The 24,261-nt window shown below is 39.7% G+C and overlaps 2 protein-coding genes across 6 annotated transcripts in view; both read left to right on the forward strand.

The window, feature by feature from the left end:
- The window catches only part of ptprb (protein tyrosine phosphatase receptor type b), a 95,272-nt gene extending 71,606 nt beyond the window's left edge, over positions 1 to 23,666 (forward strand). For 2 of the 4 annotated variants that reach the window (XM_009299538.4, NM_001316727.1), the window contains 9 exon segments: positions 4,645 to 4,726; positions 9,915 to 10,005; positions 10,127 to 10,203; positions 11,799 to 11,933; positions 12,022 to 12,144; positions 16,585 to 16,748; positions 16,833 to 16,968; positions 19,159 to 19,268; positions 23,269 to 23,666. In XM_009299538.4, the coding sequence (XP_009297813.2) occupies positions 4,645 to 4,726; positions 9,915 to 10,005; positions 10,127 to 10,203; positions 11,799 to 11,933; positions 12,022 to 12,144; positions 16,585 to 16,748; positions 16,833 to 16,968; positions 19,159 to 19,266 (916 nt within the window). In that variant the 3' untranslated portion in view covers positions 19,267 to 19,268; positions 23,269 to 23,666. 4 annotated transcript variants of the gene reach the window in all.
- The window catches only part of rab3ip (RAB3A interacting protein (rabin3)), an 847,807-nt gene that overhangs the window by 256,354 nt on the left and 567,192 nt on the right, over positions 1 to 24,261 (forward strand). The gene's annotated exons all lie outside the window — the stretch shown is intronic.

A 24,261-nucleotide genomic window follows, 5' to 3' on the forward strand; every position in this document is an offset into this window, starting at 1 on the left:
TGACACTTGTTGCTTTCACATCTCTAACTTATATTCAACACATTTTGATAACGATTTCAATATTTCATACCTGATGAGGGACAATAATGTTAATAAAAACACAGGAAACACGGAGCTGCTGCTGCTTCACGTCAGAGTCTGTGTATTGTTTGAGCAGCAAGCCCCTCCCCCTCATTAAGTATGAAGTAGAAGTAGCCAATCGGAAACATGTAAATCATAGCATCACATTACATTAATTTAAAATATTTATTTTCTATTTTCTACTTAATAAAACGAAAGTGTACAGACTAGAAAGACAAATTCACTTTGATTTTTAATTTCTAATAATTCGTACCACTTCATAAGAGTAAAGTAGGAACTAGATTTTCTTTAAAATAAACGTTAAAGTTTATTATTAAGCCGTTTGGAGTCGTTTTTAGTCACAGAAATTTACTTATGGTATTTTATGGTATTATAGAGTACTTTAACAAACGATTTTACCTTTTTGAAACCTTTTTTAACCTACAATATGCTCTTTAAGGCAGTGGTCCCCAACCACCGGTCTGTGGAACAATTGGTAACGTTACCGGGCCACATAAGAAATCATAAATTATTTCTGTAGAAAATATATTCCCCCCGCGACTTGGTTTCTTCCACTCACCCCCGCCATCTCACGTGAAATGGACTATGCCAAAATCCACCACGGAGCGGGAAGAGCGATCGCTAGAATATCGCTCAGTGGTGGTTGTTGATAGTTTAAAGTTATAAAACAGGTATTATAGAGTCCAAGGCAGCAGAGCATTTAAGGACTCTGCATATATGTGTGCGTACATCGCTAAGTAAGTACCCGAAATCATTGCAATATGTATCTAAATAGAGTTTGACATAATCATACTCATTAGGGCTGTAACATGCCAATGCATACATTTAATTCGGCTATACGGTTGTATTATTGTTAATATGTTCGTCAGTTGAGATGTTTGGCACAAATGTTATGTATTTGATGCAAATAAACCTTGTTTAAGACAATCAGACCCAAGTGTGCCGCAAGCCTGCGTTTGAGTGAAGATTTCGGCCGTTAGATCGCCCCCTGGGGGCTGGCTGCAGTACAAGTCATAAAGCCCGCCTCCTCCGTGTTAATGAAGGAGACTTGAGCCCAAATAAAAAAATTAATTACACTTGCAATAAAATGTCCCGTAAGATGGTTCTGGTCGATTAAGGCACTGGTTATTGTGCTGAAATAGGTGCAGATCTTCATTTTTGTAAACAGTTTGTTTTTAGCAGTAATTTAATGCTGGGCGTGTCATCGTGATTGACAGCTGTGATTGACAGTTTCTCAAAGCGCGGCGTCTGAGCTTCGGCAGGAGACTGAAGTGTTATTACTCGATTTCTGTGATATTTTACCATGACAAAATGAGTTCAGCAGTAAACTACAGTTTCTGACATACATGATCTGGTGGAACACTGTTTATTCGCTAAGGTCAGAGCTTTTTTCGGGCTTTATTAGTTTGCTGATACACGCCTAGCCACCCAGATAGCAAAATACACTGGGGCCAGTTCTTGCCTGCTGGAGACTTACCCCTCAGACTGACTACCTCTGCTGGACCTACTCCGGATGCCTGGACTCACTGCCCGATTCCAGCCCGAGTCAATTGAGCCAGATGCGGCGGCCGAGCGAGCCGGCGCTGCCGCATGCGAGCCGGAATCAGCCCGCGACGCCGCGAGTAGGTTATGTGCGCTGCTGCCCGGAGCTGGCGCGATTGAATCTTCATTATATAAAACCCTCACATTTGTTAACGTTATTACATCCATTTGTGTTGATATGACAACAAACGCATGCTACTATGTGAACGCAAAGTGTAGCACTGAGTTTAACCTTTGAATAAAGATGCAAACAGCATACATAGCAATTATTTAAATAAAGGACAAAATAAATAACAATAAACCTGGATCGATTGCACAAGTATTAAATAATAATACAATTGAATACATTTTGTAGTGCACAAGAATTAAGAAATACGAAAATGACAATAAAACTGCACAATAAAATAAACCAATTTAAGTACGGGGTATACAGGAGATCGTTAGCAGTAATTCTCTTTGTGTCTAAATAATAATCTCCACGTTGATCTCCTGTATGGTTATTTGAACTTGCTTTACAGGACGTCTCTGCATTTTAAGTTTTGGCATGTTATTAAGTAATCTACTGAATGTGCTGTTATAAATCATTATAAGGTTCTTGAAATCGAATCTTATATAACCTAATAGAGCTGTAAATGTTAGATATTATTTATTTACATCATTTTCTGTTGGCGTTTTATTTGAACACTCCAGCTAACATTAAAATGAATGTAAATTCCTCGTTGCCAGATATAATGAAGGCATCGAATAAACCAAATGAAAACGGAGGCAAACAAATTAAATCAACAATTCAAGCGAAAATGAATAAACAATATACTAGTGATGTTGCAGCAGATAGACGTTGTATTAATAGTGCAAAGTTTTTTTGCACAAATTGCAGAGTTGGGATGTGTAAATATCCTGTTGATATTTAGTAATCTTGCTGTATTTATCTTCTAAACGCACGATTGTTCCCGCATGGTAAATCGTTATGGTGTGTAGGCTATATTTTGGGTTCTGTTGATGGCTAATTAAAAATAAAAACCTTTCTAAAAATGTATGTGTTGTTTATATGTTATTGTTCATATTTTACAAGTGTTATTTCTACCCCTATGAAGATAACAAATACCAACAACAAATATAACAATAAGAGAATATATTATTTGTGCTCATATTCAGGCTAGAGTGTATAAAAGATCGTTTATTTCTGCAGTCCAGCATGTATTGCTTTGATTAAAGTATAACAGCTTGCATCACACCGTTTTTAAACCGTATATTATTCTGTATTTTTAAATGTAAGTGCTTCTATTTACATCAGTGAGCGTTTGTTACAGTGCAGACACCGGCAGTCGAGTGAGAAGTTCGGGGGGCGTGGTTGATTTTACATAAAGCGTTTGGTTGGAAGCTCGACTCCGCTTATTTTCGCGGCTCCTCCTCTGGCTCCATCAGACAGTCCTTCTGCGCATGTCAAGGCTCCAATTTCAGCAGTCTTTTGAGACAGTTTGTGCCCGTCAAGCAGGCGTTTTGCCCTCAAGGCGTTCAATGGGAAAAGGGGCTGTCGCGTCGTCCATATTTTTTACAGTCATTGATCAGACCGCGATAGTGCAACTAGCGCATGCGCACTGAGTTGTTCATGATTAACCTGGATGCAGGAGCGCAGCAGCTTTGTTCACGTGAAGACCCCCCTCCCCTCAAGAACTGGTCCTTAAAGTAAAATGTTACCGACTTGTTAAATCAAACAAACAGCACATTAAAACATTCTTAACAGACGCACACTAGAAAGATTTCCAATCATTCAGCGTCTGCGCTTTCCCTTTACAAAAGTTACGATCGATAATAATCACTTTGTACTTACTGATACGTAATAATCCCCTCACACAAGTGTTCCTGAAATAGCCTATATTGCTTTTGCAGGCTTCAGTGTTGTTTTGTTGTTTTATTCCATCTTGATTTCTTTACCCATTGTAAAATAATGGCACACCCTGCTGAAAAATCCAGCTTAAACCAGCCTAGGCTGGTTTTAGCTGGTCGACCAGGCTGGTTTTAGAGGGGTTTTGGCCACTTCCAGGCTGGTTTCCAGCCATTTCCAGCCTGGTCTTAGCTGGTCAAGCTGGGAGATGACCAGCTAAAACCAGCTTGACCAGCCTAGCCAAGCTGGAAGTCCAGCCAAAACCAGCTATATCCAGCTTAAGTCAGGCTGGTTTTAGCTGGATTTGGCTGGTCATTTTCCAGCCTGACCAGCTAGGACCAGGTTGAAAATGGGTGGAAACCAGCCTGGAAATGGCCAAAACCCCTCTAAAACCAGGCTGGTCGACCAGCTAAAACCAGCCAACCAGCCTAGGCTGGTTTAAGCTGGATTTTTCAGCAGGGCAGTCTAGTGTAGACACCCTGTGGACAAACTAGGTACTGCAGAATCAATTCAAAGCTTATACAAGTGTGGTCACGCGCATGGTTAAAGGGATAGTTCACCCCAAAATCCAAATGCTGCCATTATTTACTCACCATTTCCAAACCCGTTTGAGTTTCTTTTTTCTGATGAACACAAACGAAGATATAATGGAGGATGCTGCGGTTATAAGCGACATCAAGCTCTTAAAATGACGAAAGAGTTAGTTCATTAGTATCTTATCCATGGCTGACATCAAACATAATAATTGTTTATTTGTAGAGCTCTAGAGTATTTGTTCTCTTTCAATGCATAGAAGCGGTCATGCTAGCAGTAATTCAGATGCTAAAAATAATAGCATTTTTCTACCGTCAGCTGTCACTTTCAAACCGAGGGGCATTCTTCTGTTCAGCACGGTGACTTCACACGACCTTTGCTGAACAAAAGCAGAATGTGTGTGCGGTGAACTATTTTAATCCTCAAACAGTTGAGCTCGGAGACAATTCAGAGCTCATGTACGTGTGAATAGTATGTGCTTAATATTCTGTATGATTGATCCTTATATATTAGTGTATTTCAAGATTAAAGCATTTATTCCAGTGAACACTGATCAATTTATGAGTATTAACGTTTGTCATTTTGACTTTGTTTTGCACTAGCCCAGTTCAAGCTGCCAATTTCGAGTCCCACCTTGCTAAACTTCAATCCGATTCCAGTTACCTTCTGTCAGAAGAGTTTGAGGTATATCATCCAATCCAACACTATACTGTATATCAAGTTTTCTTAAATATGTTTAGGAGGTTGTTATCGCAGATTATTAAAGGGCGGTCTGAAATACTCGAAACTGATTGGTCAATCTCAACATTCCAAAGTATAATTCTCAGATAACAACCGCTAAATAACACAGGCTCATCTGGGAACTTCCAATCACCTTGACTGTCAGTGAATACATTAAAATCCATATACTTACATCCACATTAATATGTATCTGCTGGTCTGTCACGCCAGCTTTTTTGTCTGTTTGGTGCCATCTTGTGTCTGAATATTGCGCAGGTTAGTGTATACTCCATCAGCTGTTTTAGTTTCTGTTGTGTTTTTGTCTGTTTGGCGCCATCTAGTGTCTGAATAATGCGCAGGTTAGTGTATACTCCATCAGCTGTTTTAGTTTCTGTTGTGTTTTTGTCTGTTTGGCGCCATCTAGTGTCTGAATAATGCGCAGGTCAGTGTATACTTCATCAGCTGTTTTAGTGTCTGTCAGCTTTGTGTTTTTGACTGTTTGGCGCCATGTTGTGTCTGAATAATGCGCAGGTTAGTGTATACTCCATCAGCTGTTTTAGTGTCTGTCAGCTTTGTGTTTTTGACTGTTTGGCGCCATGTTGTGTCTGAATAATGCGCAGGTTAGTGTATACTCCATCAGCTGTTTTAGTTTCTTTTGTGTTTTTGACTGTTTGTGTCCATCTAGTGTCTGAATAATGCACAGGTTAGTGTATACTCCATCAGCTGTTTTAGTTTCTTTTGTGTTTTTGACTGTTTGTGTCCATCTAGTGTCTGAATAATGCACAGGTTAGTGTATACTCCATCAGCTGTTTTAGTTTCTGTTGTGTTTTTGACTGTTTGGCACCATCTTGTGTCTGAATAATGCACAGGTTAGTGTATACTCCATCAGCTGTTTTAGTTTCTGTTGTGTTTTTGACTGTTTGGCACCATCTTGTGTCTGAATAATGCGCAGGTTAGTGTATACTCCATCAGCTGTTTTAGTTTCTGTTGTGTTTTTGACTGTTTGGCGCCATCTTGTGTCTGAATAATGCGCAGGTTAGTGTATACTCCATCAGCTGTTTTAGTTTCTGTTGTGTTTTTGACTGTTTGGCGCCATCTTGTGTCTGAATAATGCGCAGGTTAGTGTATACTCCATCAGCTGTTTTAGTTTCTGTTGTGTTTTTGACTGTTTGGCGCCATCTTGTGTCTGAATAATGCACAGGTTAGTGTATACTCCATCAGCTGTTTTAGTTTCTGTTGTGTTTTTGACTGTTTGGCGCCATCTTGTGTCTGAATAATGCGCAGGTTAGTGTATACTTCATCAGCTGTTTTAGTGTCTGTCAGCTTTGTGTTTTTAACTGTTTGTCTCGATCTTGTGTCTGAATAATGCGCAGGTTAGTGTATACTCCATCAGCTGTTTTAGTTTCTTTTGTGTTTTTGACTGTTTGGCGCCATCTTGTGTCTGAATAATGCGCAGGTTAGTGTATACTCCATCAGCTGTTTTAGTGTCTGTCAGCTTTGTGTTTTTGACTGTTTGGCGCCATGTTGTGTCTGAATAATGCGCAGGTTAGTGTATACTCCATCAGCTGTTTTAGTTTCTGTTGTGTTTTTGACTGTTTGTCTCCATCTTGTGTCTGAATAATGCGCAGGTTAGTGTATACTCCATCAGCTGTTTTAGTTTCTTTTGTGTTTTTGACTGTTTGTGTCCATCTAGTGTCCGAATAATGCACAGGTTAGTGTATACTCCATCAGCTGTTTTAGTTTCTGTTGTGTTTTTGACTGTTTGGCGCCATCTTGTGTCTGAATAATGCGCAGGTTAGTGTATACTCCATCAGCTGTTTTAGTTTCTTTTGTGTTTTTGACTGTTTGGCTCCATCTAGTGTCTGATTAATGTGCAGGTTAGTGTATACTCCATCAGCTGTTTTAGTTTCTTTTGTGTTTTTGACTGTTTGTGTCCATCTAGTGTCTGAATAATGCGCAGGTTAGTGTATACTCCATCAGCTGTTTTAGTTTCTTTTGTGTTTTTGACTGTTTGTGTCCATCTAGTGTCTGAATAATGCGCAGGTTAGTGTATACTCCATCAGCTGTTTTAGTTTCTTTTGTGTTTTTGACTGTTTGGCGCCATCTTGTGTCTGAATAATGCGCAGGTTAGTGTATACTCCATCAGCTGTTTTAGTGTCTGTCAGCTTTGTGTTTTTAACTGTTTGTCTCGATCTTGTGTCTGAATAATGCGCAGGTTAGTGTATACTCCATCAGCTGTTTTAGTTTCTTTTGTGTTTTTGACTGTTTGGCGCCATCTTGTGTCTGAATAATGCGCAGGTTAGTGTATACTCCATCAGCTGTTTTAGTTTCTGTTGTGTTTTTGACTGTTTGGCGCCATCTTGTGTCTGAATAATGCACAGGTTAGTGTATACTCCATCAGCTGTTTTAGTTTCTTTTGTGTTTTTGACTGTTTGGCGCCATCTTGTGTCTGAATAATGCGCAGGTTAGTGTATACTCCATCAGCTGTTTTAGTTTCTGTTGTGTTTTTGACTGTTTGTCTCCATCTTGTGTCTGAATAATGCGCAGGTCAGTGTATACTTCATCAGCTGTTTTAGTGTCTGTCAGCTTTGTGTTTTTGACTGTTTGGCGCCATCTTGTGTCTGAATAATGCGCAGGTTAGTGTATACTCCATCAGCTGTTTTAGTTTCTGTTGTGTTTTTGTCTGTTTGGCGCCATCTAGTGTCTGAATAATGCGCAGGTCAGTGTATACTTCATCAGCTGTTTTAGTGTCTGTCAGCTTTGTGTTTTTGACTGTTTGGCGCCATGTTGTGTCTGAATAATGCGCAGGTTAGTGTATACTCCATCAGCTGTTTTAGTGTCTGTCAGCTTTGTGTTTTTGACTGTTTGGCGCCATGTTGTGTCTGAATAATGCGCAGGTTAGTGTATACTCCATCAGCTGTTTTAGTTTCTTTTGTGTTTTTGACTGTTTGTGTCCATCTAGTGTCTGAATAATGCACAGGTTAGTGTATACTCCATCAGCTGTTTTAGTTTCTTTTGTGTTTTTGACTGTTTGTGTCCATCTAGTGTCTGAATAATGCACAGGTTAGTGTATACTCCATCAGCTGTTTTAGTTTTCTTTTGTGTTTTTGACTGTTTGGCACCATCTTGTGTCTGAATAATGCGCAGGTTAGTGTATACTCCATCAGCTGTTTTAGTTTCTGTTGTGTTTTTGACTGTTTGGCGCCATCTTGTGTCTGAATAATGCGCAGGTTAGTGTATACTCCATCAGCTGTTTTAGTTTCTGTTGTGTTTTTGACTGTTTGGCGCCATCTTGTGTCTGAATAATGCGCAGGTTAGTGTATACTCCATCAGCTGTTTTAGTTTCTGTTGTGTTTTTGACTGTTTGGCGCCATCTTGTGTCTGAATAATGCGCAGGTTAGTGTATACTCCATCAGCTGTTTTAGTTTCTGTTGTGTTTTTGACTGTTTGGCGCCATCTTGTGTCTGAATAATGCGCAGGTTAGTGTATACTTCATCAGCTGTTTTAGTGTCTGTCAGCTTTGTGTTTTTAACTGTTTGTCTCGATCTTGTGTCTGAATAATGCGCAGGTTAGTGTATACTCCATCAGCTGTTTTAGTTTCTTTTGTGTTTTTGACTGTTTGGCGCCATCTTGTGTCTGAATAATGCGCAGGTTAGTGTATACTCCATCAGCTGTTTTAGTGTCTGTCAGCTTTGTGTTTTTGACTGTTTGGCGCCATGTTGTGTCTGAATAATGCGCAGGTTAGTGTATACTCCATCAGCTGTTTTAGTTTCTGTTGTGTTTTTGACTGTTTGTCTCCATCTTGTGTCTGAATAATGCGCAGGTTAGTGTATACTCCATCAGCTGTTTTAGTTTCTTTTGTGTTTTTGACTGTTTGTGTCCATCTAGTGTCCGAATAATGCACAGGTTAGTGTATACTCCATCAGCTGTTTTAGTTTCTGTTGTGTTTTTGACTGTTTGGCGCCATCTTGTGTCTGAATAATGCGCAGGTTAGTGTATACTCCATCAGCTGTTTTAGTTTCTTTTGTGTTTTTGACTGTTTGGCTCCATCTAGTGTCTGATTAATGTGCAGGTTAGTGTATACTCCATCAGCTGTTTTAGTTTCTTTTGTGTTTTTGACTGTTTGTGTCCATCTAGTGTCTGAATAATGCGCAGGTTAGTGTATACTCCATCAGCTGTTTTAGTTTCTTTTGTGTTTTTGACTGTTTGTGTCCATCTAGTGTCTGAATAATGCGCAGGTTAGTGTATACTCCATCAGCTGTTTTAGTTTCTTTTGTGTTTTTGACTGTTTGGCGCCATCTTGTGTCTGAATAATGCGCAGGTTAGTGTATACTCCATCAGCTGTTTTAGTGTCTGTCAGCTTTGTGTTTTTAATTGTTTGTCTCGATCTTGTGTCTGAATAATGCGCAGGTTAGTGTATACTCCATCAGCTGTTTTAGTTTCTTTTGTGTTTTTGACTGTTTGGCGCCATCTTGTGTCTGAATAATGCGCAGGTTAGTGTATACTCCATCAGCTGTTTTAGTTTCTGTTGTGTTTTTGACTGTTTGGCGCCATCTTGTGTCTGAATAATGCACAGGTTAGTGTATACTCCATCAGCTGTTTTAGTTTCTTTTGTGTTTTTGACTGTTTGGCGCCATCTTGTGTCTGAATAATGCGCAGGTTAGTGTATACTCCATCAGCTGTTTTAGTTTCTGTTGTGTTTTTGACTGTTTGTCTCCATCTTGTGTCTGAATAATGCACAGGTTAGTGTATACTCCATCAGCTGTTTTAGTTTCTTTTGTGTTTTTGACTGTTTGGCGCCATCTTGTGTCTGAATAATGCGCAGGTTAGTGTATACTCCATCAGCTGTTTTAGTTTCTGTTGTGTTTTTGACTGTTTGGCGCCATCTTGTATCCGAATAATGCGCAGGTTAGTGTATACTCCATCAGCTGTTTTAGTTTCTGTCAGCTTCGCATTTTTGACTGATTGGTGGCTGTCGAGGTGGTTCGAAGTTCCCTGATGAGCCTGCATTATTCACCGGTTGTTATCTCAGAATTCTGACCGACCGACTGACCAATCAGAATCAAGTATTCTAGACAGCTGTGTTATAAATCTGGTTAATAGCATCTGCTATCATGATCATTGCATCAACCTCTGCCTGTATTTTAAAAAGGGCCTAAAGGACGTGGGACGGATCCAAACTCAAAATGCTGCACGTCTGCTTGGTAACCGCAACAAAAACCGATACAACAATATACTTCCCTGTAAGTAGATTAACGGCAACATCTATCAGTTGGAATTCTTCATGTGTAGATTTAAAGAAGTACTGATTTGTTGACCTGAAGTTTAATCCTGCTCATTAACATCCTTAATGATTAACTTTAGACGACTCCACGCGGGTGAGACTGTCCTGTCTGGAGGATGACCCCTGCTCAGACTACATCAACGCTAACTATATACCTGTGAGTTAAATACATGTTCAGTGGTTTGGTCACTTGCTAAAGACAGAATTTTTATAACCTTTTTTTTGTGTTGTTGTTGTTATACTGATTGAAAATGTCTTCACACAACTTAAATGTTGCAAATACAGTAGTCAACGTTCGAAAGATAGTCCAAAAATGATTGAACCCCCATTATTGTATTCGGTGTGAAATTTATATGTTGTTATCAATTTATTTTGATGGTTCCTTTCATATAGTGTTCATAGTTTATCTAAAAATTAAAATGACCCCCTAATTAACTCATCCTCAAGCCAGGCTCGGTGTGTCAGAACAAAACAGTAGTTTTCAGTTTTATCCTGGTTCTTTCATGCTGTATGATGGTATTGGGTAAGATTTTAAAAGGATTTCGAGAGGATTGTGTCACACACTGAGGAAGGCATTGTGCCGAAACGTGACTTTTAATCACCCGTAGAATGGAAGAGAAATAAAATAAAAACAGTATGAAGCAATTACTTGAGTGCGAATCATTACCTTTTTTTGACTAATACGATTTCAAAAGCCATAAAACTACCGTCCCAACTTACGACTAAATTGAGACATAGGTAACAAATGATTTAATGGTACTGGATGGTACGAATGTCCATGTAAATAGTATGTTTTGTGTCAGCCTTTTTAATGTAATATGCATTTTTGGAGCTTTGGTGTTGTCGCCTATTCAGGGCCGGCGCGTCCATAGAGGCGACCTAGGCGGCTGCCTAGGGCGGCAGAATACAGAGGGCGGCATCCCCGACACAACCCTCACCTCTCCCGCCCTCAGTTATATCCGCGTCTAGGGCTGCGTCCGCAACAGTACCCTCACCACCTGCGTCCTCGGTTATGTCCGCGTCTAGGGCGGCAGAATACAGAGGGCGGCGTCCCCGACACTACCCTCACCACCCGCGCCCTCAGTTATATCCTCGTCTAGGGCGGCGTCCGCGACACAACCCTCATCACCCGCGCCCTCAGTTATGTCCGCGTCTAGGGCGGCAAAATACAGAGGGCGGCGTCCCCGACACTACCCTCATCACCCACGCCCTCAGTTATATCTGCGTCTAGGGCGGCGTCTGCGACACTACCCTCACCACCCGCACCCTCAGTTATGTCCATGTCTAGGTTGGCAACCCCGACACTACCCTCACCACCCGCGCCCTCAGTTATATCCGCGTCTAGGGCGGCGTCCGCGACACTACCCTCACCACCCGCGTCCTCAGTTATGTCCATGTCTAGGGCGGCGTCCCTGACACTACCCTCACCACCCGCGCCCTCAGTCATATCCGCGTCTAGGGCGGCGTCCGCGACACTACCCTCACCACCCGCGCCCTCAGTTATGTCCATGTCTAGGGCGGCGTCCCCGACACTACCCTCACCACCCGCGCCCTCAGTTATATCCGCGTCTAGGGCGGCGTCCGCGACACTACCCTCACCACCCGCGCCATCAGTTATGTCATAACCGTCCTTTGCCTAGAGCGGCAGGTCAGCTTGCTCCGGCCCTGCGCCTATTGAATATATATTTAGCACTTTTTGCGTTTTGGCTGAGCACCCAGTGAACAGTGATGTTTTTGTTAACTTTTTAACAGGGAAACAATTTCAGATGGGAGTATATCGCCACACAAGGGCCTCTGCCAGGTACCAAGGACGATTTTTGGCGAATGGTGTGGGAACAAAATGTGCACAGCCTAGTAATGGTGACGCAGTGTGTGGAAAGAGGCATGGTGAGTGAAGAAGACGCTTCTGGTGCTTTTGCTTTTGTACCGTGCGCTGATCTCATGTCATAATTTTGTGAAAATGTGTCTGATTCAGGTAAAGTGTGACCACTACTGGCCGACGGACAGCGAGCCTTTGTGCTATGGAGACATTGTGGTGCAGCTGCTTTCTGAGAAGGTCTTTCCAGAGTGGACCATTCGGGACTTCAAAATATCATGCGTAAGTGGAGTCTTTTTCATCTAGGAACTTTAAAGGGGTAATTCACCCAAAAATGACAATTTACTCACTACTAACACACCCTCACGTGCTTTCAAACCTGTTTGAATCTCTTTCTTCTGTTGAAAACTAAAGAAGACATTGTGAAGAAAGCTAACCTTCCTTATTCCGTGACGTCAATATGGAACTCAAGCTCCGCCCATTTTCTGCATGAGCAGACCCGGGAAAATTAAAACCCGCCCACACACACTGTAGCAGATCCCGGTTGAATCATGTCTGTGCTCTGAAGTGTGAGGGAAAGTTAGTGTTATTTTCCCTACCCAAACATGTGAAGAGGCTGTGAAGGACGTTTATTTTTGCAGAAATACCTCAGCATTATAGGCCTAGCCTTGTGCTGTGTTCCTGCCATTTTTCTGACGAGTGCTTCAGCGATCTACAAGCTTACAATAAGGGATTCTTCGGCCGTTTGTTAAAGGAAGGATCAGAAAAGACTACTGATGTATGGGACATTGTCAGAGCTCGACAGGAACTTTACAGTGCACAGTTCATGGACCAGTTTCTTCCTCCATTTCACAAGTGTAAGTAAGTGAGATTAAAATGGCTGCCTCATTGTTTTCTCTAGTTTCCAAATGATGTATTTGATTATGTTAAGTAAATAAAGCTAACCAGAGGAAGAAAAACAAATATTATAGAAGTCAATTGTTCCAGCTTTCTTCAGTACATCTTTATTATATTAAAAAGGCCCTATTATGCATTAAAAAGGGTCATATTTTGGTTTTGGAGGTTTCCAACAACAGTCTGATCTGCATCCCGAATCATCGGCTTCCCGAATTCCGCCTCGGTCCCAAGCCCGGATGAGAAAGGAGGAGGGTTGGGCACGGGGCTAACAACCCCACCTTGTGAAAAGAACCTTGTTCCGACACTACAATATGAATTTACTTTTACCAAATTATCCCAATGACTCCCATGTGATTCGTTCAACAATTAATTTGTTCCCAAACCCCTCCTTAGAGCTAGAGTTAGTTAAACACCAGCATATTGCTCTATTTTTAACCGTAAGTAAACACACATTCAGTATTAATCCACACAGCGGCAAAGGCTGAACTGTTTTATAGTGATGGGAAGTTCGAATCATTTTACTGACTCGGATATTTGAGTCTCGTTCATCAAGATGAACGAATCTTTTTTCGAGTCATTTCGTTTATTTGGTTCAATTTGCCAAAATATTATTAAAATGTTACGAATTGCTTCCAAACACATCTACAACTAACCCAAAAGGTTGATCACACGACAAATAAGTCATAAGTTGAATACTATAAGAAGGAGAAAATAATAATTCAATTTTTACCTGCTCTTTTGTCTATGAAGGTATTGTTGTCTCTTTGCTCAGCTCACCTCTTCATGTCTTCAAATGTCAGGGGTTCATTCACGTTACACTGACAGTCACATATAATTTTAATCAATGCACAGTCTAAGTCGATAGGAGCCATGATCGTTCATTCATCACTTGACAGAATGACTCAAACCCGAGGACCCGATAGAGGACTCGAGAGGTGAGCAGATCAATTGTTTTCCGGCTCTAAACGCGTATGATTGGCTTCTGCCAATGTGATGAAGACTTCAATTTAACGATACTACCTGCACAAATGTGCGCACGCGCGGATGAACGAATCACTCCCTGAGAGGACTCGTAGTTCCTGAATCATATTGAAGATTCGTTCAAAAAGAATGAATTGTTCATGAACGACCCATCACTACTGTTTTAAAACTTGACTGCCGCACGTGTCTAAGAACAGCTGATAGTGGCCATACCGAAGACAAACAAACACATTTAAATCCATAAACAAAGTGGCAGCTTCGTGTTTTCAACATGGTTTAGACGCGATATGAGAATATAAAAAGTTAACCAGATATCGTACATGCGGTTACAAGTAACAAATCATAATTTAATTCAGAATTTGCAAGCTAGAGAAAACAAGAAGGCAGCCATTTTAATCTCACTTACACTTGTGAAATGGATGGTCCATGAACTGTGCACTGTAAAGTTCCTGTCGAGCTCTGACAAACTTCTACACATCAATAGTTTTTTCTGATCCTTCCTTTAACAAACGGCCGAAGAATCCCCTGTTGTAAGCTTGTAGATCGCTGAAGCACTCGTCTGAAAAATGGCAGGAACACAGCACAAGGCTAGGGCTATATTGCTGAGGTATTTCTGCAAAAATAAACTTCAACCACTGACTCTTCACAGCCTCTTCACATGTTTGGGTAGGGAAAATAACACTAACTTTCCCTCACACTTCAGAGCACAGACATGATTCAACCGGGATCTGCTACTGTGTGTGTGGGCGGGACCAGGGGTTTTAATTTTCCTGGGTCTGCTACGCACCAAATGGGCAGGACTTAAATTCCGTATCGACGTCACGCCAGCACGGCTAAAGACTCGTTACTAATGTGTTTAATTCAAACTACTCTAGTCAACTCTTTTTTTTTTCTTTTTTTTTTTTTTATGAATTAATAGTTTTAAACATGGCGCACTTTCAAATTTTAGCCTTAGCTGGACATTTCACTTCACTTAGAGCTGCGTTGGGAAGGTCATTTTCAAAAACAGAAGAAAGAGAGCCAAACAAATGGGTAAATGATGACAGAATTGTCATTTTTGGGTGAGCTACCGCTTTAATTGTGCAAATGTGTCTTTTTTAAAGAAGTAAACTATTAGAACATGCAGAATCATATTCAGTTATTCAGTATATTCAATAGTATATGAGAAGTTCCGTCTCAAATTTCTATCGAAAATGAACATTTTTCTCAGCCTCTTTTGTGTATGCTGAGTAATTTACTTTAAAGACCAGAACAAGGACTTATTCTTTGCCATAAATGGGACATTGCTGAACCTACACACAGGATCCTGATAAAAATGCTCATTTTAGAGATTAAAAGGGTACATGCCTATGCAAAGTATATAATAATCAGTGTTGGAAAGAGTACAGAAAAATCATACTCTGCTAAAAGTACTATTACTTGACCATAAATGTAGTGAATATTACTCTGAGTATGGGTAAACAGAATCCGTTTTTAAAGTACTCATGAGTAGTGAGTATTACACAAAGACTGAAGCGTTTGTGATGTATGTGCTTGGTTGAATCCGACCACAAGGTGGAGTATGGTACCACTGTTATAAGTTCTCCTAGTGTAGAACAAGTGTGTGTGCTCGAGAATACAGCATTTAATTTGTGTGAAAACGTAACATTCTGTAGTGCATTCATTCATTCATTTTCTGCCGCTTTTCCGGGGCCGGGTCGCGGGGGCACAGTCTTAGGAGAACTTCCCTCTCCCCAGACACTTCCTCCTGCTCCTCCGGGGGGATCTCGAGGTGTTCCCAGGCCAGCCGAGAGACATAGTCCCTCCAGCGTGTCCTGGATCTTCCCCTGAGGCTGCCTCCCGGTGGGACATGCCTGGAACACCTCCCTATGTAGGCGTCCAGGAGGCATCTGAAACAGATATCCCAGCCACCTCAGCTGACTTCTCTCGATGTGGAGGAGCAGCGGCTCTACTCCGAGCTCCTCCCGGGTGTCAGAGCTCCTCGTCCTATCCATAAGAGTGCGCCTTGCCACCCTGCGAAGGAAACTCATTTCGGCCGCTTGTTTCCGAGATCTTGTCCTTTCGATCATGACCGTAGGTGAGAGTAGGTATGTAGATTGACCGGTAAATCGAGAGCTTTGCCTTTCGGCTCAGCTTCGTCTTCACTACGGACTGGTACATCGACCGCATTACTGCTGCCACTGCACCAATCAGCCTGTCAATCTCACGCTCCATCCTTCCCTCACTCGTGAACAAAACCCTGAGATACTCAAACTCCTCTACCTAGGGTAAGGACTTTCCTCCAACCTGGAGATGGCAAACCCCCTTTTTCCGGTGGACCACCATGGCCTTGGACTTGGAGGTGCTGATTTTCATCCCAGCCGCGTCACACTCGGCAGCAATAAGTGCATTTAAGTGCATTTAGTAATTGTTTATGGCGATTTTACAGTTAACATTCAGTGACATGCCGGCTAACATGTCATTGCGTGTAAAGATTTTGAACCTCTTCTTAGACACTCTGAATGCTTCCAGACAGTTTGCTGCATTTATAAAGGTAGTTCAGTGTGAAGCATTTTAGTTTCTGTGATTGATTGGACACGAATCACAGGACTGATTTCTCTACTCTGCCAATCCCCATAGACTAGAAAAATAAAGCAGAGACTGCAGGTTGATGGAATATAATGGTGTAAAAGTACCAATACGGCACTAAAAACGACTGAAAGTCAAAGAACACGTTGACAATTCCTGATTAAAAATCATTCCCTTGCAGTCATTTGAGTATTCAGAATTAGTGACTTGACACCACCGCCGTGTAAAATGTGGACGTTAGTAGATGCAACCTCATAACCCAAACTCGTTTTTCAGGAGAGTCAGCTGAGATACCCCAGGATGGTGCGTCAGTTCCATTACACCATCTGGCCAGATCACGGCGTCCCGGACACAACTCAGTCTCTTATCCAGTTTGTGCGAACAGTCCGAGATTTCATCAACAGGACAAACAGTCCTGGAATCTCCGTAGTACACTGCAGGTATTCATCAGCTAGACTTGATCTTCTTCATCAGACTTGTTTGAGCGCTCACACATCAGTTTCATTATGTTTTTTTACTCTCAGTGCTGGTGTGGGTCGAACTGGGACTTTCATAGTGCTGGATCGTGCTTTACAGCAACTAGACAGGAACTGCACAGTGGACATTTACGGCTGTGTGTTTGACCTGCGCCTGCATCGCTCATACATGGTACAAACCGAGGTAAGAGTCACATTTATTTTGCCCTCTTTTCACGCCTAATATAATATTTCCAGTTGTCATCAATCCCATTTGTAAGAGCAACAAATAATACCTTGACTTCTAGTTAATCATTTGGAAAAGGTAGATTTTTCTGCAGGAACGCTTTCTTTGCCATTCCACATGACTTTATTAATAATTGATTTGAGTCAGTGCAGAGATGTATGGATGCAGTCCTCCAAGCTCATGATGGAGTCGGACACAATGTTCATTCTGTCTCCACTGCAGCAGGACTTTATATTCTATACTGGACATTATTTCTGTTCAGTGACCAGACTTTTGTCTGAGCAAAGTCACAAACCTAACCCAAACACACATTCATACAAGTGTAGAGAAGAGTAAAGGAAGTAAAATAAGAGTTTGAGAGAGCATAATGACGGGGAAACCTCAGATTTTGTAAGACCAAACCAAGCGAACCAAAAATAATCAATTGAACCCTTATAAGGTCTCTTTAGGGTTGTCTTTACTGTACACCAGTTCAGATGTAGCCTTGAAGTGATACTTGGATTCCTTTTGTGATGTGAAGAAACACCGTCTGTTGAGCATGTGGCTAGCTGATTGTTCTTTGACCTCGCGAGGCTTGGAGTGGGGTGGAGTTGGTCGATTCAAGTTTTGAGAGCGGCAAAAAGGCTAGTCGTGTTTGACTACTGGTTTGAGGCGCACTAAACTTAACTAGACTCTCGACGGAAAAGAAAGAAAGGAAGGTATCAGAAATGCGAATGTCTGAGCTGTGCGATTAACCCATTTTGTCTGGGTCCCCGCCTGCTCCCTGGAGTCCTCAGTGGTTCTCTGTGTTGGGTTCAAGTCTTTCTTTGGCCTGTAGTCTCCATCTAGCTTGGGCGCTTTTCTCTGGCCTCGGGTGGGGCCTTAGGCTAGTAGCTTTTATAAGGATGGTTTTGTACCCACCCTCCAGAGCCAAGTTGACCAATAAGACGTTTTGGTTTCAAAGCATGTTCATTTGCATAGGCATTTTTGGTGTAAACTGATGCAGGAATGTTCAAGTTTCTTAAAATCTTGCACACGTATTAACATGAAATGTAAACCATCGTTCAGTACACCAAATTGGCTTTGCAGGGACATCAAACATGAGCTATCTATGATCTTGTGTAGCTGTGGTAAAGTTCAATTTGCCAAAATATAATTCGAATGTTACGAGTTCTTTCCAAACACATCTACAACTAGCCCCAACAATCACACCACAAACAAGTCATAACTAGGGGTGCTTTCACACCTGCCTTATTTAGTTCTATTGAATCACACTACAGTTCGTTTCCCCTTTTGGTGCGGTTCGTTTGGGCAGGTGAGAATGCAGCAATCGTACTCGAGTGCGGACCAAATAAGCGTACCGAGACCTGCTTGAAGAGGTGGTCTCGGTACGCTTTCAAACGAACGGAGCGGTTCGTTTGTGGTGAGAATATGATCCGAACTAAAACAGGTCCAACCGCAAAAAGTACTACGACTTTCGGACTAATTCAGCTACCGTAGGCCGATGCGAGGGAAAGAGGAAGAGAGGGAAAACATTACCTGATGGATCGTTGGTAATATTTCCACAAGATGCCCATGTCGCAGTTTAGCTAAATTAATTCACGCCTCCTCCTGAAGTGACGAGCGATGCATTAAAACCCTGTTTTCCAGCCGCGGCTGCGCTTCATTCTCGAAATGTATAGTTTGTCTAAAGCAGGGATACAATCAGTCAGCGCAGTCGTTCCTTCATAGTAAAAAGAGTCATTTTGTGTCTGCCGGTTTTGTTTACCTGCGGGAGTTCATTGGCATTTTCCCGAACGTGAATTCTGACCAATCAATAAGCAGTTTAGGAAATATGTTCAACAACATCTGGCCAATGAGAGATGTGGATTTTGTCAGATGACTGCATTTTGGTTCGTCTCAACTGGTTCGAACCAAAGCCAGCAGTGTGGTGTGAAAACGACCCAAAGACGGCAGAAGATGCAACAATGTATCATTTATTACCCTTGTTGCTGACCAAATGAAGCGAACTGCAGATGTGAAAGCACCCTAGAATCCTACTAGCAAGACAAAACCATTCATAGTTTATCTGTGTCTTTTGTCCCTGATGTGTATTGTCTAGTTTGTCTCTGTAGGTTTAATGACAATTGGTTTATAAGCACCCTGACATAATTATCTTGTCTCTTGCAGTGTCAGTATGCTTATATCCATCAGTGTGTGCGGGATGTTTTGAGGGCTCGCAAACTTGGCTGTGAACGAGATAACCCCCTTTTCCCCATATACAACAACATCATTTAAAGGTAAGGTAAGGTATGTCTCATTTGGATAGTGACATGCAGACTTTATTCAGGGCACAATATAAAGTAACCATGAAAAACGGAAGCAACTTCCCGCCACTGAATTAAAAAAAATACCAAATAAATACAATGTAAGAATATAAAGTCAGAATTCTAAGTTATTAAGTCGTAATTCTGCGTTATTAAGTCGCAATTCTGAGTTACAAAGTCGCAATTTTGAGTTATAAAGTTGCAATTCTGAGTTTTTAAATCACATTTCTGAGTTACAGTCGCAATTCTGAGTTTTTAAATCTCAATTCTGAGTTAAGTCGCAATTCTGAGTTTTTAAATCGCAATTCTGAGTTGAGTTGCAATTCTGTTTTTAAGTAAAAATTCTGCGTTATTAAGTCGCAATTCTGAGTTTTTAAATCGCAATTCTGAGTTACAAAGTCGCAATTCTGAGTTATAAAGTTGCAATTCTGAGTTTTTAAATCACAATTCTGAGTTACAGTCACAATTCTGTTTTTAAGTAACAATTCTGAGTTATTAAGTCCCAATTCTGAGTTAAGTCGCAATTCTGAGTTTTTAAATCGCAATTCTGAGTTGAGTTGCAATTCTGTTTTTAAGTAACAATTCTGCGTTATTAAGTCGCAATTCTGAGTTTTTAAATCGCAATTCTGAGTTATTAAGTTGCAATTCTCAGTTACAAAGTCGCAATTCTGAGTTTTTAAATCGCAATTCTGAGTTTTTAAATCGCAATTCTGAGTTAAGTCGCAATTCTGAGTTTTTAAATCGCAATTCTGAGTTAAGTCGCAATTCTGAGTTTTTAAATCGCAATTCTGAGTTGTCGCAATTCTGAGTTTTTAAATCGCAATTTTGAGTTATTAAGTCGCAATTCTGAGTTATAAAGTTGCAATTCTGAGTTTTTAAATCACAATTCTGAGTTACAGTCGCAATTCTGTTTTTAAGTAACAATTCTGAGTTATTAAGTCGCAATTCTGAGTTAAGTCACAATTCTGAGTTTTTAAATCACAATTCTGAGTTACAGTCGCAATTCTGTTTTTAAGTAACAATTCTGAGTTATTAAGTCGCAATTCTGAGTTTTTAAATCGCAATTCTGAGTTGAGTTGCAATTCTGTTTTTAAGTAACAATTCTGAGTTATTAAGTCGCAATTCTGAGTTTTTAAATCGCAATTCTGAGTTATTAAGTCGCAATTCTGAGTTACAAAGTCGCAATTCTGAGTTATAAAGTTGCAATTCTGAGTTTTTAAATCACAATTCTGAGTTACAGTCGCAATTCTGAGTTTTTAAGTCTCAATTCTGTTTTTAAGTAACAATTCTGAGTTATTAAGTCGCAATTCTGATTTAAAGTCTAAATTCTGAGTTGTCGCAATTCTGAGTTAAGTCGCAATTCTTAGTATTTAAATCTCAATTCTGAGTTAAGTCGCAATTCTTAGTATTTAAATCGCAATTCTGAGTATTTAAATCTCAATTCTGAGTTGAGTTGCAATTCTGTTTTTAGGTAACAATTCTGAGTTATTAAGTTGCAATTCTGAGTTAAAAAGTCTAAATTCTGAGTTGTCGCAATTCTGAGTTACAAAGTTGCAATTCTGAGTTACAAAGTCGCAATTCTGAGTTTTTAAATCGCAATTCTGAGTTTTTAAATCTCAATTCTGAGTTAAGTCGCAATTCTGAGTTTTTAAATCTCAATTCTGAGTTGTCGCAATTCTGAGTTTTTAAATCGCAATTCTGAGTTATTAAGTCGCAATTCTGAGTTATAAAGTTGCAATTCTGAGTTTTTAAATCACAATTCTGAGTTACAGTCGCAATTCTGTTTTTAAGTAACAATTCTGAGTTATTAAGTCGCAATTCTGAGTTTTTAAATCGCAATTCTGAGTTACAGTTGCAATTCTGTTTTTAAGTAACAATTCTGAGTTATTAAGTCGCAATTCTGAGTTAAGTCGCAATTCTGAGTTTTTAAATCGCAATTCTGAGTTACAGTTGCAATTCTGTTTTTAAGTAACAATTCTGAGTTATTAAGTCGCAATTCTGAGTTAAGTCGCAATTCTGAGTTTTTAAATCGCAATTCTGAGTTGAGTTGCAATTCTGTTTTTAAGTAACAATTCTGCGTTATTAAGTCGCAATTCTGAGTTTTTAAATCTCAATTCTGAGTTACAGTCGCAATTCTGAGTTTTTAAATCTCAATTCTAAGTTAAGTCGCAATTCTGAGTTAAGTCGCAATTCTGAGTTTTTAAATCGCAATTCTGAGTTGAGTTGCAATTCTGTTTTTAAGTAAAAATTCTGCGTTATTAAGTTGCAATTCTGAGTTTTTAAATCGCAATTCTGAGTTACAAAGTTGCAATTCTGAGTTTTTAAATCACAATTCTGAGTTACAGTCACAATTCTGTTTTTAAGTAACAATTCTGAGTTATTAAGTCGCAATTCTGAGTTAAGTCGCAATTCTGAGTTTTTAAATCGCAATTCTGAGTTGAGTTGCAATTCTGTTTTTAAGTAACAATTCTGCGTTATTAAGTCGCAATTCTGAGTTTTTAAATCGCAATTCTGAGTTATTAAGTTGCAATTCTGAGTTACAAAGTCACAATTCTGAGTTAAGTCGCAATTCTGAGTTTTTAAGTCTCAATTCTGAGTTAAGTCGCAATTCTGAGTTTTTAAATCGCAATTCTGAGTTAAGTCGCAATTCTGAGTTTTTAAATCGCAATTCTGAGTTGTCGCAATTCTGAGTTTTTAAATCGCAATTTTGAGTTATTAAGTCGCAATTTTGAGTTATAAAGTTGCAATTCTGAGTTTTTAAATCACAGTTCTGAGTTACAGTCGCAATTCTGTTTTTAAGTAACAATTCTGAGTTATTAAGTCGCAATTCTGAGTTAAGTCACAATTCTGAGTTTTTAAATCGCAATTCTGAGTTACAGTTGCAATTCTGTTTTTAAGTAACAATTCTGAGTTATTAAGTCGCAATTCTGAGTTAAGTCGCAATTCTGAGTTTTTAAATCGCAATTCTGAGTTGAGTTTCAATTCTGTTTTTAAGTAACAATTCTGAGTTATTAAGTCGCAATTCTGAGTTTTTAAATCGCAATTCTGAGTTATTAAGTCGCAATTCTGAGTTACAAAGTCGCAATTCTGAGTTAAGTCGCAATTCTGAGTTTTTAAATCTCAATTCTGAGTTAAGTCGCAATTCTGTTTTTAGGTAACAATTCTGAGTTATTAAGTTGCAATTCTGAGTTAAAAAGTCTAAATTCTGAGTTGTCGCAATTCTGAGTTACAAAGTCGCAATTCTGAGTTACAAAGTCGCAATTCTGAGTTTTTAAATCGCAATTCTGAGTTAAGTCGCAATTCTGAGTTAAGTCGCAATTCTGAGTTTTTAAATCGCAATTCTGAGTTAAGTCGCAATTCTGAGTTTTTAAATCTCAATTCTGAGTTGAGTTGCAATTCTGTTTTTAAGTAACAATTCTGAGTTATTAAGTCGCAATTCTGAGTTTTTAAATCGCAATTCTGAGTTAAGTCGCAATTCTGTTTTTAGGTAACAATTCTGAGTTATTAAGTTGCAATTCTGAGTTAAAAAGTCTAAATTCTGAGTTGTCGCAATTCTGAGTTACAAAGTCGCAATTCTGAGTTACAAAGTCGCAATTCTGAGTTTTTAAATCGCAATTCTGAGTTAAGTCGCAATTCTGAGTTAAGTCGCAATTCTGAGTTTTTAAATCTCAATTCTGAGTTGAGTTGCAATTCTGTTTTTAAGTAACAATTCTGAGTTATTAAGTCGCAATTCTGAGTTAAAAAGTCTAAATTCTGAGTTGTCGCAATTCTGAGTTGTAAAGTAAAAAATCCAAGTTTTAAAATCATGATAGCGAGTTAAGGCAGAATTACGAATTAACTCTGAATTCTGACTTTATACTTTTTTTTTTTTTTTAATTAATTTCCTTTTTTTAATTATTCAGTGGTGGGAATGGGCTTCCATAATGAAGTGCCATATCTAAATATTCCATGTATTTTTTTTTTTTTTTTTCAGAGTTTTTGTACACAGGATCACTAAGACATTTGGCTGTGTTGGACAAGAAAAGAAGAGCAGGGTTTGTGTTGTACCAATAGTATTAATAGCAGTGCATGAGAAAGACATAAGCTTTATTTTTATACTTTATATACTTATAAACCTTTTTTTATGATTCACTTATGTACATGCAAACCACCAGTCGTAATTATTTATGTTGTATGCTAATATCAATAGACTGTATATAGACCGCTGACATAAATTGGACATTCGTTTTCTGACATGTATAATCAATAGACCACAGAGGATGAACTTTTATTCTTCTGTAGCTTGCAAATACAAATAACAGTTGTTCCCTATTGGAATCATTCTGTGCACAAATAATGGTGTTAATAAATGACATAAGACAAAGCCTCAAACGTCTCGTTTTAGCTTTTTTACCATGTGCACTACATGAGCTGATTTTATTAAAGGAATTCCTGCTTCTGAATCTTCCTTTATTGTGTAAGAGCTTTCCCAGCAGGCACAGGACATCAACACGATGGCAGATTATGGGACGTTGTATTTTGGGTGGAAATAAAAATCGGGTTGACGTCAGAACATAACGTCAGATCGACATCAGTGTCCAACTTCAGACAGACGTAGAATTTTGGTCCATTTCCAACACAAAAACAACCAAATATGTTACAGCTTGACGTTGTGTGAACGTTACCACTATGACGTCTATCAGACGTTGGATTTTGGTCGCCATACCCGACGAATAAATGTCAGTATTTGACGTCAATATGATGTTAGTTTAAGATGTTGGCTCGACGTTAGATTCTGGTCACTTTCCAACACAACCTAAAAACAACCAAATATCAATGTCTAACTATATTACAGCTTGAAGTTGTGTGGACGTTACCACTATGACGTCTATCAGACGTTGGATTTTGGTTTCCATACCTGACGAATGTCAGTATTTGACGTCAATATGACGTTGGTTTAAGATGTTGGCTCGACGTTGGATTTTGG

Source organism: Danio rerio, chromosome 4 (genome assembly GCF_049306965.1).
Source record: "Danio rerio strain Tuebingen ecotype United States chromosome 4, GRCz12tu, whole genome shotgun sequence".
In the NCBI taxonomy this organism is placed as follows: domain Eukaryota; kingdom Metazoa; phylum Chordata; class Actinopteri; order Cypriniformes; family Danionidae; genus Danio; species Danio rerio.